Source organism: Diadema antillarum, unplaced genomic scaffold, assembly GCF_040938485.1.
Source record: "Diadema antillarum isolate AM-2024a unplaced genomic scaffold, OU_Dant_1.0 seq00001375_RagTag, whole genome shotgun sequence".
Lineage (NCBI taxonomy): Eukaryota > Metazoa > Echinodermata > Echinoidea > Diadematoida > Diadematidae > Diadema > Diadema antillarum.
In genome coordinates, this window is record NW_027272135.1 from 119,739 (window position 1) to 138,309 (window position 18,571).

Genomic DNA, 18,571 nt, shown 5'->3' on the forward strand with positions numbered 1-18,571 from the left:
TGCCATAGCGTGTCAATTCTTACACACATTGCATAGTCCCACTTGGCTCAACCCATCACTCCCTTTCATGTGGCAAAGAGCTGCGTTCACATGTATTCTAAACTTTTGCAAAGTGAACTATGGTGAGAGAATATATTGAAATATATTAATTATTGAAAAATATTTCACCTGGCATGTCTATAATCTTTCATATCTTGTATTCTGAGTGTGACCCATGTAAAAGGAAACCTTGCTCTGTGTTCAAAAAGTCTGGAATTAGAAGCAGAAAAGTAAAACAAAGGAAGAGTCACCATTTCAAAATTGGACTAGAACAGTAGAGTTATATAAGTTTTTGCTTAAGATGCTTTTATGAAACAGTGGTATCATTTGTGTGGCTGCCTCAGCTCACGAAGACCTCGTTTGCTGAGGAGTTTCGTTCTCTGTTATACGCCCTGTATTATTATTCGCCATAAGATTCAACAGACGACACTGGAAACATAGATATACGATTAAATCCTGTTTAATCAGACTGGAATCCAACTTGTCATCGATCTTGAGTGGAGTGGAGTGGAGTGGAGTGGAGTGGAGATAATAATCTGAAATAGATGTGATACAGACTCACTTCGTATTTGTTTACCCTCATGTAACAAGGTAATAAAACTGCAATACTAAAATCTGCACATATCAGTCTATATTAAATGTTAACTTCATCATGTGTGAACGTACACTGATAATTCAAATTCAACTCTATATTTCCATAAAATAATAACCAAAATAAACTATCAAATAATTTATCTTATTTATGTCACAGCTTTCTGGCTTTGTTATCATAAACAGCATTATTACCATGAATTTAACTTCACTGTACTTATTGAACATTATAACAACATGGATATATGCTATCAAATAACCATCTGAATGCACCCTAGTCAAATGTTATATAACTCTGACTCTCCCAACTAATTTACTGAGATATAATATAATCATCCAAACTGTTTTGATTTCCCATTGGGATTTGAATACCCACTAATGCTGATGTATTATACATATATGTATATATTCCTCTCATTTCTTGAACTAACTTCCTTCATCTGTTTGTGAGATAATGTGTTTATTTGTATATCAAATAATATCATTATATCACCTGTAAATACAGAATGTTACACCTTTCATCACATTATGTTTGTCACTCTCAATAACTAATAACCTGACTACACAGAGTGCATGTAACTATAATTACTCTCTCACATGCCACAAAGGATGAGTAACCTCTATGTACTTTTATATGTTACTAATATATTACAAGCATGAAAATGACTGAGGATATTGAATATCACCTGTTTATCTCAGTGTTATCCCATTCTAAAATCTGTGATTATAAACGATGCTAAATCATGTGCATAATAATCACTGACATCTATGCTAATTACTTATAGAAAGTTTGAGCACTACAATTAACACAGCAACAGCACTCACCTGATCTCGCCACTCACCACTCATATGCATGCACTACTCATACACAAACAAAGACAAGCACTCATGGGAGCATATACATCCACCTGAATCACAACTCCTTTGTCTACCAATATCTTACATAGTTTGCATCATCTAACTAACTTTCTTACAACATAGAAAGCACACATGGAGTATACAGTGACTACAAAATGCATGTACTGTGTAACAATAAAGTCATGAAATGTCAGTTCTTACCGAATTCGGGCTTTGAAACACAGAGATCATCAAGTGAATGCTGTATAGAACTTTCTTATACGGTTTCCTCTGCTGCAATGCCTTTCTCTATACAGAAGTGCACAGAAAAGGGGCTCCTCCCCAGTATACCAACCACCTTCACTGAGTTAAAACAAGGGGGTTATTATGGAATGTTTACATTAGCTGGGGACGGAGGGCTTTATCTCCTCCTTGGGTTTACCTAGACTGACCATTTCAGACCTGTTTACGATAGTTAGTCTTGGCCTGTAACTTCACACAAAAAACAATGAAATTGCTAAGACCTCACTACACATAGCTGTAGTGACATGGCTCCTTTAAATGATGTTGTCATTTACCAGCACTCTTGATTTGCAACATTACATTCTACATCACTTATGATATTGTACAAGGCTACTTCGAAAAACCATAGGCAGCAAACATGTCAATATTTCTAATTCTAACACATGTATAACTCTTATCGAGTGCAATTGGCAATATAAACCTTTTGTTTGGTCACAGTAGAAGGTCTTCTCTTTTACTCAAACAAACATCTGTCATGCATTGATACTACCATTTTCAATCTGTGGCTTAATAGTGAGGCTGTGTTGGCTCCTTGATGGGGATTCTTTTGTGTCTTTCGCATGACACTTACACCATGTACTACCAAGGAAGTGAAGACCACAGAGCAAATTGTTCGACTAGAGGGGGGCAGAGAGAAGTCGCACTAGCTTATTTACAGGTCTATCGAGTTCTGTAGCAGGACTTGTGCGTCTACCTTTGTGATCTAACAGTCCATCAGACATCAGAAGCTTCACCTTTCTCACTCTCCCATCGGCACTTGGGTAGACACTGATGACTCGAGCCAAGGGCCACTGGTAGCGGTGTCCATCATTCTCCTTGGAGATGACGATGTCGCCGATCTGAAGATCTTCGCCAGAGCGTTGCCACTTCTGCCGCGTCTGCAGCCCTTGGAGATACTCCTTCCTCCATCGCATCCAGAATTCATTGGAGATGTGTTGCACACGTCTCCACCACTTCCGTGAGTAGATGTCCTCCCGCTGGAAGACTCCTGGGGGTGGGAGAATTATTTTTGGCTTGGCTGTCAGCAGATGGTGTGGCGTTAACGGCTCTGGAGCTTCGCTGTCGCACAAGTTACTGGTTGTCAAAGGCCGAGAGTTGATGATAGCTTCAGCTTCCGTCATGAAGGTCCTGAATGCTTCGTCATCCAGTTGACTACCAGCTGACTTCAGCAAGGGTTCAAGTGCTCTACGTACTGACTGAATCTGTCTTTCCCATACTCCTCCCATATTGGAAGCATGGGGCACATTCATCTTAAATGGTACCCAGTCACATCCGTTTTCCAACAGATACTCTCGCACCCTCTCCTGGTCCATCTCTGACAAGGCTTCCCTCAGCTCGTTACGTGCCCCAACAAAGGTTGTAGCCTGGTCAGACCGCAACACCCTCACAGATCCACGCCTGTTCATAAAGCGTCGCAACGCGTTGATGAAGGCACTGCTGCTGAGGCTATTTGCTGTCTCCAGGTGGACACTCCTGGACGACATGCACGTGAACAGCACCCCATACCTCTTTACTTCACTGCGTCGTTCCTTGATCAGGAATGGCCCAAAGTAATCAACTGCACAGTAGGAGAATGGTGGTGAGGGTTCTACCCTTTCCTCTGGCAGCTCTGCCATCTTCTGCTGGGACAGCTGACCTCGAAGCCTTCTACAGATCACACAAGAGGAAATGCATTGTGACACTGCTGATGTGCCTCCTATCACCCAATATCCCTTCTGGCGCAGCTCATTGTGGGTGATTCCTCTGCCCATGTGCTGGGTTCTCTGGTGACAGTCACGAATCAACAGCGTGCTAATGTGACACTTACGAGGAAGGATGATGGGATGTCTGACATCACTGGACATGTTGGCGCGATCTATCCGACCACCAACTCTGATGATTCCCTCACTGTCCAGGAATGGGTCTAGCCTGAACAAGGCACTGGTTTTCTTGATTGCTGCATTTCTTGTGCGGACATGGCCCCTGTCCACCTCTTCACCAGTGTTCTCTAGACCTCTCAGTACCTGCAGTTCTTCATGGAAGTGCTCATGCTGTACACTCCTTAGGATAACTCTTTCCGCTTCTTGCATCTCAGCCACTGTTATGGGTGGAATTCTCGTTTCCCTTGTTCCAGTGGTCATCTTTCGATCGTGTCTCCCTTTCAACTTCTCCTTCAACTGCAGGCAGTGCGCGATTGCTCGCTTGGCTGAGTGCCAAGTAGAGAAGCACTCAAGGCGACTTGACTCCAAGTGGCCCATTCTCTCTTCCAGCTGTGTTTTCAGGGCAGTTGCACGTTTCACTTCGGGGTCATCGTCATCGATGGTGCAGGAATCTTCTGCGGTCGGCTGGAACACTCCTTCCTTCCACAAGAAATTGGGCCCTCTGAACCAGATGTCGCTGGAAGTGAGTTGCTGAGCTGTCATGCCTCGAGATGCCTTGTCTGCAGGATTCTGAGTAGTGTCTACGTAGAACCATGAGTCAGGATTGGTATGGTCCCTGATGAGCTGTACCCTGTTGGCCACGTACACGTGAAACCGCCTGGCTTCATTCTTGATATAGCCGAGTACAACCTGGCTGTCTGTCCAGAAGAACTCCTTCATGTCAGCATACTTCAACTCGGATCTTAGGAATGAGCTTGTCTTTGCAGAAACTGTTGCTGCTGCCAACTCCAGCCTTGGAATTGTAATGGGTCTCAAAGGGGTCACTCTGGACTTGCCAAGCACTAGTGTACAGTGTGTCTTCCCATGATCGTCCACAAGTCGGATGTATGAGCACTGCCCATAACCTGTTTGACTCGCATCGGAGAAATGATGAAGTTCTACAGCCTGGATCTCCCCGAAATTGCTTGGTTTGAAACACCTGGGTATCCTGAGCTTCTCTAGCTCATGTACATCATTCAGCCACCTTTCCCAGCACGGTTGAAGGTCAACTGGCATCGGGCAATCCCAGTCTAGATTCCTTCGGCAGAGCTCTTGTAAAATCTGCTTCCCCTTCAACATGACAGGGCTCAGGAAGCCACACGGGTCATAAATTGAGCTGACCACTGAAAGAACGCCACGCCTGGTGAAGGGGCGTTCCTTGAGCTCAATCTTGAAGCCAAAGATGTCATTCGCGATGCACCATACAATTCCAAGGACTCTCTCTATTGTCTGGGGGCCTTTGTCAAGGTTAAGGCTCTCAGTGTCGATGGCTCTGTCCTCTAGTGGAAAGCTCTCCAACACTTCCTGGCTGTTTGAGGCTATCTTGTGAAGACGTAACCCTGCCTTCTCACAAAGTCCCTGGCTGCTTTTCAGGAGCTGGATCGCTGAAGGAACATCTGGCTCAGATCTAAGGCCATCGTCTACATAGAAGTCTGTCCTGATGTAGTCGGCTGCTGAGAATCCGAATTCTCCTTCACCATCATCTGCCGCTCGCCGCAACCCAAATGTTGCTACTCCTGGTGAACTTGCTGCGCCGAAAAGATGAACTTTCATGCGGTACTCTACCACAGGCCGCTCTGGGTTCCCATCTTCCCACCAGAGAAATCGCAACAGGTCTCTGTCTTCAGGAGTGACGTAGAACTGGTGAAACATGCTTTTCACGTCTGCAGTCACAGCGATGTAGTCTTTGCGGAACCTGCAAAGCACACCCAGAAGGCTATTCATCATATTTGGTCCCTGCAGCAAATTGTCGTTCAAGGACACACCTTGATATTTCGCTGAGCAGTCGAACACCACACGGATTTTGTTCTTTCTAGGATGGTACACACCTGTGTGTGGTATGTAGTTCACTCTCTTCTGGACTCCTAGACGCTCTGTTGGCACTCTCTCTGCATAGTTTTGGATGACATCATCCATGAATGCTCGGTAATCATCGCAGAACTGTTGGTTCTTCCTCAGTCTGGCTGACAACTGGTTCCATCTCTTGATTGCGAGGGGTTTGTTGACTGGGAGATTTGGCTCATGAGCCTTGAGTGGCAATGGCATTTCGTAGTGCCCGTCCTCACATCTGCGAACACCCTTCTCCAGGATCTCCATGAACTTGGTCTCTTCCACTGAGTAGGGCTCTCCCTTAGAGTCTGTCTCCTTGAAGTCTTGTTCAAGGACCTGGAGGACCTTCTCAGCACTGAAAACCTCTTTTACCTTGCTGGAAAAGGTGAACCTAGGATGTTTCTCTGTCACTGTCATCCTATTACAGACTCCTTCATCACTGGTTGCTGTCAGACAGACACTCCCAACAACTCCCCAGCCAAGGAGAGATCTCTGCGCATAGGGGTCGTCCTCTCCACCACAGATGATCTCCCTTGGCCTGATGGCTCTGGGACAATTGTTTCCAATGAGTAGAGACACCTCCACTGCAGGGTTATACGGCATCAGGTGGTCTGCTATGGGTGCAAGATGAGTCCAACGTCTCAGCACCTGGCCCTTTGGGATCTGGGAGCGCCTTGCAGGGACCTCATCTCTGGTGAAGCAGTCTGGTAGCTTGATGGTGTGCTCTTTATTGAAGTCCAGCACCTCGAGACCACTGATTTTCTTACTCCTCACTTGTGCACTGTGGTGCATAGTGGTCAGTTGGAGCGTTGTGTCTGGTCCTTCAATGTCGAGCTTTTGCCGCAGTCCCTCAGAAATGAACCCAACATTTGATTGATCGTCCAAGATGGCGTACTGTAGCACTTCCCTTCCAGGATTACTTCTGTGCCTCACCCAGACCGGAACTATCATACAGTGCTCCCGGCCATCCTGGTCTGGCAGGGAACACACAGTTGTGCAATTGGTTGAGCCTTGTGGTTTCACATCCCGATGGAGACAGGCTAGGTGGGTTCCCTCACACACCTTGCATTTCCTTCTCTCTGTGCAATCTTTCACTCGATGGGCGTCTGTTTTTGCACATCCCATGCACAATCCCTTTTGAAAGAAGAAGGCCTTCTTGGACTTGTATGAAACCTTCTGAAATTCTTGACATTCATCCAAGTGATGTGCCTGTTCGCAGTATGGGCATGAAGAGTATTGCCCATGCTTTGTGTTTGGTCGGCTTGTTGTTCCAGACGTGGAAAATGTTCGCCCAGAGTTGTTGCCTGTGGTTCTTCCAGATGTAGGTTTCGCCTGCACATCATGTCTCGGGCTTTCTAGTTCAGGCATGTTGGCCTTCTCAGCTGCCTCTCTCACAAAATTTGCAAACTCTGTGAATGTGGGATAGCAGCATTTTCCACCTTGTGATTTTTTCTTCAGTACTACGTCCCGCCACTTCGAATCCAAATAATGCGGCAACTTAGCCAAGAGCTTGGCGTTCTCTTGTGGGTAGTCCAGAATGCCTAGGTTGGGGACCATGACCTTGGCTGCAGTGACCTTGTCCAGAAAATCAGAGAACTCTCTCAAAGCTTTACCATCCCTGGCATTAAGTTTGGGCCACCTTTCCAGACGGTTCATGTAGGAACAGCTCACTAGCGTGCTGTCTCCATACCGCTCCTTCAGCACAGATCTGGCCCTCTGGTATGCATCATCAGTCCCAAGGAGAAGGTAATGGTCGACCACATCCTTTGGTTCTCCCCTCACATACTGTCCAAGGTAGTTTAACTTCGTAGTGGGATCTACCGGTTTCGAATCGATCAGAGCATCAAATGCGTTATTCCACATCGGAAATTGGAGAGGATCTCCGGCAAAAACTGGAACTGCTATTTTTGGCAATTGACCAGATGCAGCCAGCTGAAGACTGATGGCACCTTGCTGCCTGCTTGCATCTGCCATGTGCAACATACATCTTTCCATTGTACTGGAGATTCGATCCAGCGCAGTCGCTGTTTGCTCTGATTCGGGTTGCTTCTCTGCATAAATATGCGCTGTTTCCACTTGAACATGTGAAGGCGGGTTCTGTTGAGATGGCGCTTGATGCTGTTCTGACTGTGCATGATCCAAGAACTTTCTCAGATCATTTTCTTTTCCAGATTGCTGCTCTCCTGGCAACTCAGGCTGATCCATCCCAAGCATATCACCCATCTCATCAACCACTTTCTGGACTGCTTCATTTTCTGCAATTTCTCTCTCCAATTGCAACTTCTGCAGCATTTCCTCCCCTTTCAGTCTCAGCATTTCTGCCTGCATTTCCTCATTCATTTTCCTCCTTTTTTCTTCCAATTGTTGAAGTTTGACTTGTCTTTCCTTTTCTGCAAAAGCCAACCTGGCCTTCAGGGCTGCTTCTTTCTTTTTGAGCTCAAACTTCTCGCTCTTGATTGAAGCTTTTGAAACGGAACTGACGCAGCTGATGTCACTCATCGCTGCTTCACTTCTATCTGAGGGTGATGCAGACATTTTGTTGCAATGGATAGCAACACAAGTTTGACACAAACAGGGGAAGTGCAGACCTCTGCACTGTATTGCAATTACTGTTCTTGCTTCATTAAATTGCCTTTCGATTATTATTGTGGCTGCCTCAGCTCACGAAGACCTCGTTTGCTGAGGAGTTTCGTTCTCTGTTATACGCCCTGTATTATTATTCGCCATAAGATTCAACAGACGACACTGGAAACATAGATATACGATTAAATCCTGTTTAATCAGACTGGAATCCAACTTGTCATCGATCTTGAGTGGAGTGGAGTGGAGTGGAGTGGAGTGGAGATAATAATCTGAAATAGATGTGATACAGACTCACTTCGTATTTGTTTACCCTCATGTAACAAGGTAATAAAACTGCAATACTAAAATCTGCACATATCAGTCTATATTAAATGTTAACTTCATCATGTGTGAACGTACACTGATAATTCAAATTCAACTCTATATTTCCATAAAATAATAACCAAAATAAACTATCAAATAATTTATCTTATTTATGTCACAGCTTTCTGGCTTTGTTATCATAAACAGCATTATTACCATGAATTTAACTTCACTGTACTTATTGAACATTATAACAACATGGATATATGCTATCAAATAACCATCTGAATGCACCCTAGTCAAATGTTATATAACTCTGACTCTCCCAACTAATTTACTGAGATATAATATAATCATCCAAACTGTTTTGATTTCCCATTGGGATTTGAATACCCACTAATGCTGATGTATTATACATATATGTATATATTCCTCTCATTTCTTGAACTAACTTCCTTCATCTGTTTGTGAGATAATGTGTTTATTTGTATATCAAATAATATCATTATATCACCTGTAAATACAGAATGTTACACCTTTCATCACATTATGTTTGTCACTCTCAATAACTAATAACCTGACTACACAGAGTGCATGTAACTATAATTACTCTCTCACATGCCACAAAGGATGAGTAACCTCTATGTACTTTTATATGTTACTAATATATTACAAGCATGAAAATGACTGAGGATATTGAATATCACCTGTTTATCTCAGTGTTATCCCATTCTAAAATCTGTGATTATAAACGATGCTAAATCATGTGCATAATAATCACTGACATCTATGCTAATTACTTATAGAAAGTTTGAGCACTACAATTAACACAGCAACAGCACTCACCTGATCTCGCCACTCACCACTCATATGCATGCACTACTCATACACAAACAAAGACAAGCACTCATGGGAGCATATACATCCACCTGAATCACAACTCCTTTGTCTACCAATATCTTACATAGTTTGCATCATCTAACTAACTTTCTTACAACATAGAAAGCACACATGGAGTATACAGTGACTACAAAATGCATGTACTGTGTAACAATAAAGTCATGAAATGTCAGTTCTTACCGAATTCGGGCTTTGAAACACAGAGATCATCAAGTGAATGCTGTATAGAACTTTCTTATACGGTTTCCTCTGCTGCAATGCCTTTCTCTATACAGAAGTGCACAGAAAAGGGGCTCCTCCCCAGTATACCAACCACCTTCACTGAGTTAAAACAAGGGGGTTATTATGGAATGTTTACATTAGCTGGGGACGGAGGGCTTTATCTCCTCCTTGGGTTTACCTAGACTGACCATTTCAGACCTGTTTACGATAGTTAGTCTTGGCCTGTAACTTCACACAAAAAACAATGAAATTGCTAAGACCTCACTACACATAGCTGTAGTGACATTTGTTATCACAACATGTATGTATAGCTTTCTCACAAAGAGGACAGATTATAGAAAACCAGCACCTTCCTCCCCTTCACCACTGATCAAACACCTCCCCCTCCGCCCCACAACACCCCAAGATCCTGGTTGCAAACACCCCAATACCAGGAGATGAGTGTATGGTGTGGGGGAAACATAGAGCGCCAACGCTGCCGTGGGTCTGGCGAATGACTTAGCATACTTTCGGACCCAGTCACGCCTGGTCAGAGGTGTGACTGCCAATCGCTGGAAGTCAAGTTCCAATCCTTATTTTGTTTCTGCAGCTCTCCATTGTCTGTTCCTTTGTGAGAAAACAAGCCACAGAAAGAAGAGAAAACACACACACACAAATGGACAAAGACAGAAAAACCTTGGGTTTTGGGCAATATCTTCAGAATTTTCCAAAAGGCCATGCAAACATGGGGAACTACTGCAAAGTGTCTCTGTCAAGTTTCTCTTTCATTTTGCCCATTTATCTGTAAGAAAAAAAAAAATGAAGACATTGTGCCACACATCAATTATGAAGGAGGTAAATGTGTATGAAATGCCAACATTTTTGTATGGGGGGGATGGGGGTGGGGTGTGGGGGACTAAAGTGTACAATATGGTTTGATTTATATCACACATAGCATTGACCCAGATACCTATATATGCCAAATGCACACTAAGTGAATTTTATTCCAAATGTGGTCTTCTGTAAACATTTAGTGGTTTGGTTCCTGAAGGCAATTGGAGAGCTGCAAACTGGTGTGTATCTGTGATCTGTAATATTTTTTCTGTATCTAAAAAATAAGTAAAGATGTTTTTGAATTGAGGACAATTATTTTCTTCTAAAATTTTATTGATTATTTATTGATTTCCATTTTGCCGCCAAAAATCATTTTTCCCTTTAAAAAAGGATTTTTTTTTTCCACTGTGAATCAAAATTTGTTTGATCTGCAAGTTTTGGCAGCCCCACCATTGCAGCAACCCCACAATACAAAGATATTAGAGTAATATGAAATGAATAATAAAACTTTTTTTCAGTTTCATATTCTCGAGTGTAGTGTCTGTTGATTACCATAATTCCAATGAGTCTTCAAATTGGTGTACATGTTGCAAGACACATTTTAGTTTCAATCACCAAAGCAATCAATAGATAAATTGTAAATGATGTTAACAATTTTGCAGCCAAATGTGATTAATAATCTTCTTCCTTGTTCTCTATGAAAGCAAGGACTAATTTGTGAGTTCAAATACAATGTAACTTTGCACACAGATTTTTAAACAGAAAGTGAAATGTAATTGTATCCATCAAGAATTATAGAAATGGAAATGCTGCACTCTGGTTTCATATGATTTGGATATCATTTTCTAGTAGAAACTTATTTGAATGTATGGGAAGATTTTAGTCAGAAACTGAAATTGTGACATCCGTATTGATTGAGTCTTCATGGTAGAATACAGTACCTCCAGAGGTCTTATTTCTCCTTTTCGCCAAGGGGCCCATTGATAATATTTGCTTGCAAAAATTGTGTGCTTACTCCAATACTGCCAAAAATTCTTACCAGAAAAACTCCAAGCCGGGGTAGGACTCTTTGCTAACTTCACATGAAACTTTGCAAAGTTATCAAGTGTGCAGACTTTGGAAATGCAGATTGCAGGAATTGCATGATTTTTGTCACATGACCAGATTGCAAGGCGTTTGTGGGTGCATACTTTTTAACTGCTCTCTACATGTAGGTTAGTCAAAGCCTGTGTTTTGGCATAAGAATACTTAGTATTGGCTTGCAGTGTTGTAACACATACTGCTAACATGTTTGTACATCGCTACAACTAATGCTCTGCAGTGTAACACAGAAAAATGGAAGAAACCGACAACACCTATTGGAGCACCGACCTGTAGATGCCTTATCCATTTTCGTGGTAGTTTAATAGGCTGTAACAGGAGGTAGACTGCACAGATTGAGAAGAAGTTAGCTATGAACAAGATCACCTACAATATCCCAATGATAAAAGTATACACTCCGGCAGCATTTGATTAGATTTAGAACTCTGCAGCAAATTTTCTTCTTTGATTCCTTGCTATGATGTGTACATTTGCAATGTTTCAGCAGTGGAAATAAAACCTATGCTCCATTCAGCCTTGAATAGCGACGCGGAAGTTCTTCCCTACCCAGAGCCTGGGGTCGGCAAGAGTAGATTATTACACATGCGCAGTGAGCACCTAATTTAGATAATCACAAAGTTTTGTAATCGAGTTAAGTGTAGGGGTGAGTGTAACTGGTGCAATGAAAAGATGCAATATTTTAACACGTTGAGGACGAGTCCCGAGTATACTCGCGCAGGTGTCTATAGGAAATGCGTGTTGTCATATAGCAAAATCAAACCGTCCTCTGTGGTTTAAGGGATGTCCCTTCAAAATCATGGCTTTAACAAGTGTAAATTGGGCTTAAGGTGAATTTTGTAAAATTTGCAGGATTAATTCCTCGAACTTGACAGCAAAGTCTCTGATTAAACATGATTTCTATTATATACATGGTGCTTTAGAACTCATGTGAGGCTATGATACCAGTGTTGTACCTCTTTACAGATCATTGTAATTCAATCTCTTGAATGAGTGTGAATATCTCCGTGAAGCGAGTGCACTTTTTTAGGAAATTACCCTTGAAAAATTGGGAGGGATTTCCTTACATTTTTTTTAATAATCTAAACCATGTGCTTATAGTTTTTTTTTTAAGACCACATAAGGAGCAATATTTGTGAACCAAACATGTGCAAATCTGAAATTTCTACCAATTTCCTCAGAATCAGCAGCAATGAGTTCCGGATAATGTGCTTCAGATCTTGAGCTTGAACTTCCTGACTGGTTAAAGATCCTGTTTTGTGGTCGGTTGCGGACTTAGAAAAAAGAAAAGATAAGTGGTGCGCTTTGCAGACTGAAGGTCATAATGCTGTTATAATGTTGCTCAAGGATACAGACATTTGGAAATTGTATGGCCAGTTATCTATAAATCTATCAGTAGAGTGTTTGCAAAACAGTTCATTCCAACACTACCATCTAAAGGGAAAATATGAGTACTGTAAAACATGATATATTCGCGGCGGCATGAAATTTTCGTGAATTGGAGCCGACAGCCATTTTTGTGGCATGAAATTTTCGCGAATTGCTACTGGCATTCAATGCATGTATTGTAGACAAAAGCTTTCGCGTGCATTTTAATTTCGCGAATTTTGGCGCTCGCGAAATTCGCGAAATTAAAGTGCACGCGAAAATTCCTCGTTTTACAGTATTGGAAATCCACTCATTTACAGGTCTATTATTACTCTTCATTTTTTTTTTAAATTCTTTTTGCAGCATCAGCAGCATTTAGCAGCATTTTCTTTATAGTTTGTTTTTTCAGTCTCTTTTTTGCTTCATTCTTTCACCAATATCAACAACCCCCTGAACTATGTAGGACAACAAAGGTCAGGTTTCTTTATTGTTGTTTTTTTGTGTGTGTATCGGAACCATTGCAGTTAAGAGTGGGTGTGTGCAGAAACAGTGGTTCAAATTTGAGGAAATACTGAAAAATATTTCCCACCAAACAGATGCATGTGTGCATATACAATGTATGCACAAATGTAAAGAGTGAATATCTATTTATGATCACGTTTGTTTACACAGCAGTTTGTAAGAAAAGGAAATGTCTTGTCAACCTTGAGTGACACTGTTCCAGTCTGGTGATTTTTGTACCTGTGTTAGTCAGTGCATTACATCCTGAGGCCTATGTTTTACAATAGTTCGGGAAAAAGCATTATTTGTTTTGCAAAATTCGACACGTACAGTGTACACCAAAGATTTTGTAAAGAACATGTCACAGCATGTAATGTAAATGTTGGTAAAATGACCACCTGCCCATTTGACCTCACATGTTGCACTCACATACACATGTACTTAACTGCATTTTAGGTACATTCTTTTACATACCCTTATACAATTAAATTTGCCGGCAACTTTTCCATCCAGTCTTTATTGCCTGCTCTGTATAAAAACATAATGAAAAGAATATCTAAAAATACACACTAAAGAAAAAGGATTCTTTACAAGTTGTAAGACATGGCCTTGAGAGCTTCGGGGAATGATGTGGACGAATAATACAGGAAATGACATGAAGTGTAATTGTATGATTTACATCGTTCATGCAATTTCTAAATGAAGAACTGAAATTCAAATAGATGGGGAAAAAATTATATGCGTGCATGAAATGTGATGTCATTATTACAATTATACAGGAAACAGCTAATATTATGTTCTTGCACAATTCATTACTGTTGAAAATTTCCTAATTGACAACACCACGATGCAACTTACGACTGCTTCAATGAACTTAGATAAAGTACAGGTCTATTGTATGTCATACAGGGAATAATTTTCGAACTCAAATTTGATTAGCAATTTCAGCTGATGAACAATATTTCACATGGTATCCTGTACACTTCTATGGAAGAAAACTGCTATACAAAAGTTAGTTTGTGTAGCAGTGGTGTAAAAATGCATAGCAAATTGCGATGCGATACCACAAAAATTATTCCCTGGTATAAAAGTCAAAGTCATCAGCCTATCATATTTGGATCGTCCTTGTGGGAGGTTGGGAAACGAAACAAAGCAAAACCGTTACGGACAATTCTACACCGTAGCTGTATCACACAAAAGAGTTATCTGTTTTTGCATCGCAATGGGAAAATTGATTTTATTTGATGCCGTTCACATGCACCAAAAAATAAAAATTTGCTGGACTATAAATGAAGCACTTTGGATCTCCAGACTGCACATCTATGCCTATAAAACATTGACCAGAGCATGACCCTGGACCAAACTCTACTATGATGTTGGTAGACTCCAGTGGTGCAGACCTAAGGGCTTTTTGCAAATTTTTGCTTAGTCCCGTACCAACAGTGGGGCTACAAGGCCTTAACCCCACCGTTGGTACCGGACTTTCCTTAGCCCCCTTTCTGTTTACACTTGTTTTTGCCAAAGTGGGCTAGCCCTGTACTACTACTATCTGGCCCTGCAAAAAAGCAGGGTTAGCACCGCAATTGCGGTGTTAACCCCGCAATTGCGGTGCCAAGCAAGCGAGTGTAAACAGAATGAAAAAATAATCCTGGGCTAAGCGACGGAGACGAAGTCCGACCCCCACTGACCAATCAGAAACGAGGTAATCAAGTGCTGCCGGTGCATTCATGTACTTGTACAGTGCACAGCGTAATCATGAATATTCATGTGGTTTGGAAAGTACGGGACTAAGAAATACGAGTGTAAAAAGGTCAGTTTTCTCCTTAGCCCAGGAGAAGAGCTTAGTACGGGATTTATTGGCAAGTGTAGAAAGCTGAAAAAAAATTGGTACGGGACTAACGATAGTCCCGGGTCAGAGAAAGTATGGGGTTAAGAAACACAAGTGTAAAAAGGACTCTAGTGTGGCGAGATGCACCATGGGATGCAATGAAAAAAAATTATGATTGAACTGTGATGATTGAATAAATTAGTGGGTTCTTTGCATGCTATTCACACACACTGTGACAGGCAAATTATTGTGAGTGTTTAATAAAAACAAAACATGACAGATTTTTGTATTGCAATGCATATTATGAGCATTGATATTGTGTGTGTGTGTGTGTTTGTCAACACAAAAGAATTGACAGTTTTTGCATTGCATAGTAGAAATGGATTATCACAACCTATTAATTTTTTGGTGTGTGTGAATGGGCTTTATGCTCAAGTTGGCTATTCAGTGAACAGAGTTAAAATCAAGCAAACAAAATGGCAGATTTCTCATTGCAAAGTGCACCTAAAAAGTAAAGAAATGGATGATAACATACTCACATTCTCTCATGGAACACTGATGGATAGTATGATGAACTTTTAATATGTCCATTGATCTGATTTTATTATATTTTTGACAGTCAACTTGAATATGGTGTTGAATGACATGATAATAAAGATAGGTACCTTTCAGGGCCCTTTACTGTCATAATATCCTTTTGCCCCAATATCTACAGAGGAAGGAAATCACGTCTCCTTTCCAGGTGCAGATTGTATCGTGAAAACCCAAAGTGCTGCTGGTGTATGAGGGAGATAGCCATCGTGTATGCGATGTGCAAAGTAGAACCAGACTTTACAGACTCATGTTACAAATTTTCAGGAAAAAAAACCCCCAATCTTTTGGAATGCTGATCTAAAGAAAAATTCCACCTGAAGAACGACAGGTCGTATGATAATTTGTTAGGAAGGTCCAAAGACCTCAGTCATATGGCTGGCTTTTTCCAAAACCTAGCCACCTTGGCACGGTGCAAGCTGGGTCGAGTTTAAAATGCCCCTTTCTTTATATGATATGAATGTATTGTAGATTTTTATTTGTTTGTGAGTATGGACTCTGTTTTTGTTGTTTGTTTTGTTTTTTATTTTGGACTTGGTGTTTGTTGTTGGAACACTGTTTTTAGATTCGCTTCAGAAGCCTTCAAGCAAAATTTTGACAACGATAAAAGCTTTAATGCAACTTGTCAGTGGATGATGTGGATATTAAAATTCCTACTCAAAACATCCCTTTCACCTTAATCCTTACTTCCACCCAGTATGGTCTCTAATGATACCCTCATCTAAACCTAACTAGCATCTAATGTTGTCTTTGATGGTATAAATGTCTGTCCAGTACTCGCATCCATGTTGATGTATACACAATGTCCTCTTTCTTGTGGTACTGAGAAAAAAGCAAGTTTTTCAACATATTGTCTGGCAAATAACAACAACAACAACAATAGCGCCGCGCCTTTTATATCCACTAGGGGTACATTTTTCAGGGCTCATTAGTTAGTCTTCATGGTGGATCTGGAAAAGAGAAAGTAGTCTCACCGTTGGTCAAAGTGACAATTCGTATGGAGAGCACATACCAGAGAAGTGAAATTTATGATCCAGATTGCGGCATGTATGTGATGAATCAGATTTGCTTTTGATTCTGCGGGGAAACTTGGGGGAGGAACCAAGAACATACAGAAAATTCAAGGAATCCCAGTCTGTCTGTCACCACAAGTTCAAGCTGAAGATTGGCACACATCATTTCATACCTCATACCATCCACCAGATGAAACATGGACCAGGGAGGTGGTGGGGGTGGGGGAGGGTGGGGGTGGGTGGAGTTGATATTGTAGACAACTTCTTGTATTGATCTTAATACTTGAAACTGATGTCATAGATATACCCGACTATGCTATTTGTGGGGAGGGAGGGAGAGTGTAAGAGAGATTTGTCGAAAAGAAATGCATCTTGTATTGTAACTTCATCAATGAGTTCTCGTCCCTGTTAGCATATGCAAGCAGGTTGCTGGTTGCTACCAGTTCACCTACCAGATTGCCTCGGGCAACCGAACCTTTCCATTTGGGCAAGCAAAATGTAGTCATGAGCTTTTGTCCTGCCCACCATCATGAACATGAAGTATGTACCTGATTGCCCTATCAGCCACATGAAGAAATTATTCCTATTATCATGCCAACTTCCCAAACTGTTCAGAAGTTTGTATCAGCCATTACAGACAACTTGTGCACAATATCTCTTGAATTCAGTTACTATACATGACACAAACTTTCTAGGAGTCCTTGATCATGAACTATTTATAAGTCCCTACTCACACAAACTTTCTGTGAGTCTAAACTGCCGCAGAAGTATTGTAGGAATTACTGTATGTGCCATACATTTTAATAACGAGCTTAATTTTTCGCGAATCGGGACTTCCTGGCAATTTAGTGAGTAGTTAAATTCGCGATTGTGGAGTACAGTACCGAATGGAGAAATGTATGTGTGTACTTCACATTTATGCTGGGATCAGAGTTAATATTGTTGTGTGTTCTTAAAATTCACGAAAATGAAAACCTTGCAAAATATATGGCCGTGTACAGTAGATATTAAATGTGAATGTGCAGTCGTTATTCTTTAAAATGTAACAGTTGACTATCATTATGTGAAATGATCTGTCTTAGAATATGCTATAATTCATTCTCTGTCTACGTCATTTGTTTGTTTGTTCTACTCAGATGCAGCGACAGAGACCAAAATTATAAATGACAACGTGCAGGGTACCGAGAAGGTAGACAAACTCAAATACCATTCAGAGGTAAGTCAGCTTTTCAGCAATGATAAAAAACACAACAAGAAAAGAAATAACTTGCCTCATCACTTTCACTAAATATATTTGATCTCTTTTATGCTGTTGTTGTTGTCAAATGTCATGAATATTACCAAGACTGAGTATAATGTAGCATGATATGGTTTGGTTCTTGACCATTTTTGCTTTGTTTATCTCTTGAGTTTTAAATAATGGAGAAAACTTGAAATATGAGAAACCAAATGTACCATTCTCAGTCTGCCCACATGTTGGAATAAACCACTAGTTAAGCAATTTTTGTGTCCATATGAAAATGTTTTAATAATGACGAGAGTAATTATCAAAATCATTGGATGCTTGACTGTTTCTTAATTCAACCATAAATTAACTGCTGATGACAGTCATTTAAGTTGGACAGTTTCGAGTATCTAACCAAAGTTGGCTCCGATTCATGTGAGATTGCACTGACATAGTTATTCTTAGTCAAGACTGACTGACAAATTTTGACCATGTGGCACGCCAGTCAGATTTAAAAGTTATCATGCTTCATCCAAACAGTTCTAAATGGTAGACTGTGACTGGTTCAAGGTATTAGCAATATTGAGATTTAATAAGTTCAAGCACTACTCCCTATGTAGGAGAGATT

General features: G+C 41.0%; 2 protein-coding genes across 3 annotated transcripts in view; one reads left to right on the plus strand and one right to left on the minus strand.

Moving 5' to 3' along the window:
• The window catches only part of LOC139708814 (rho guanine nucleotide exchange factor 7-like), a 93,351-nt gene that overhangs the window by 32,437 nt on the left and 42,343 nt on the right, over window positions 1-18,571 (plus strand). For both annotated transcript variants that reach the window (XM_071620767.1, XM_071620768.1), the window contains exon 4: window positions 17,855-17,934. In XM_071620767.1, coding sequence (XP_071476868.1) covers window positions 17,855-17,934 — 80 coding nt within the window. The remainder of the gene's footprint in view (window positions 1-17,854; window positions 17,935-18,571) is intronic.
• Window positions 2,388-6,480, minus strand: LOC139708813 (uncharacterized). The gene is made up of 2 exons (XM_071620766.1): window positions 5,595-6,480; window positions 2,388-3,185 (listed from the first exon to the last, which is right to left on the minus strand). Exons 1-2 carry the CDS (start codon window positions 6,447-6,449, stop codon window positions 2,388-2,390), a joined length of 1,653 nt encoding a protein of 550 aa, XP_071476867.1. The 5' UTR covers window positions 6,450-6,480.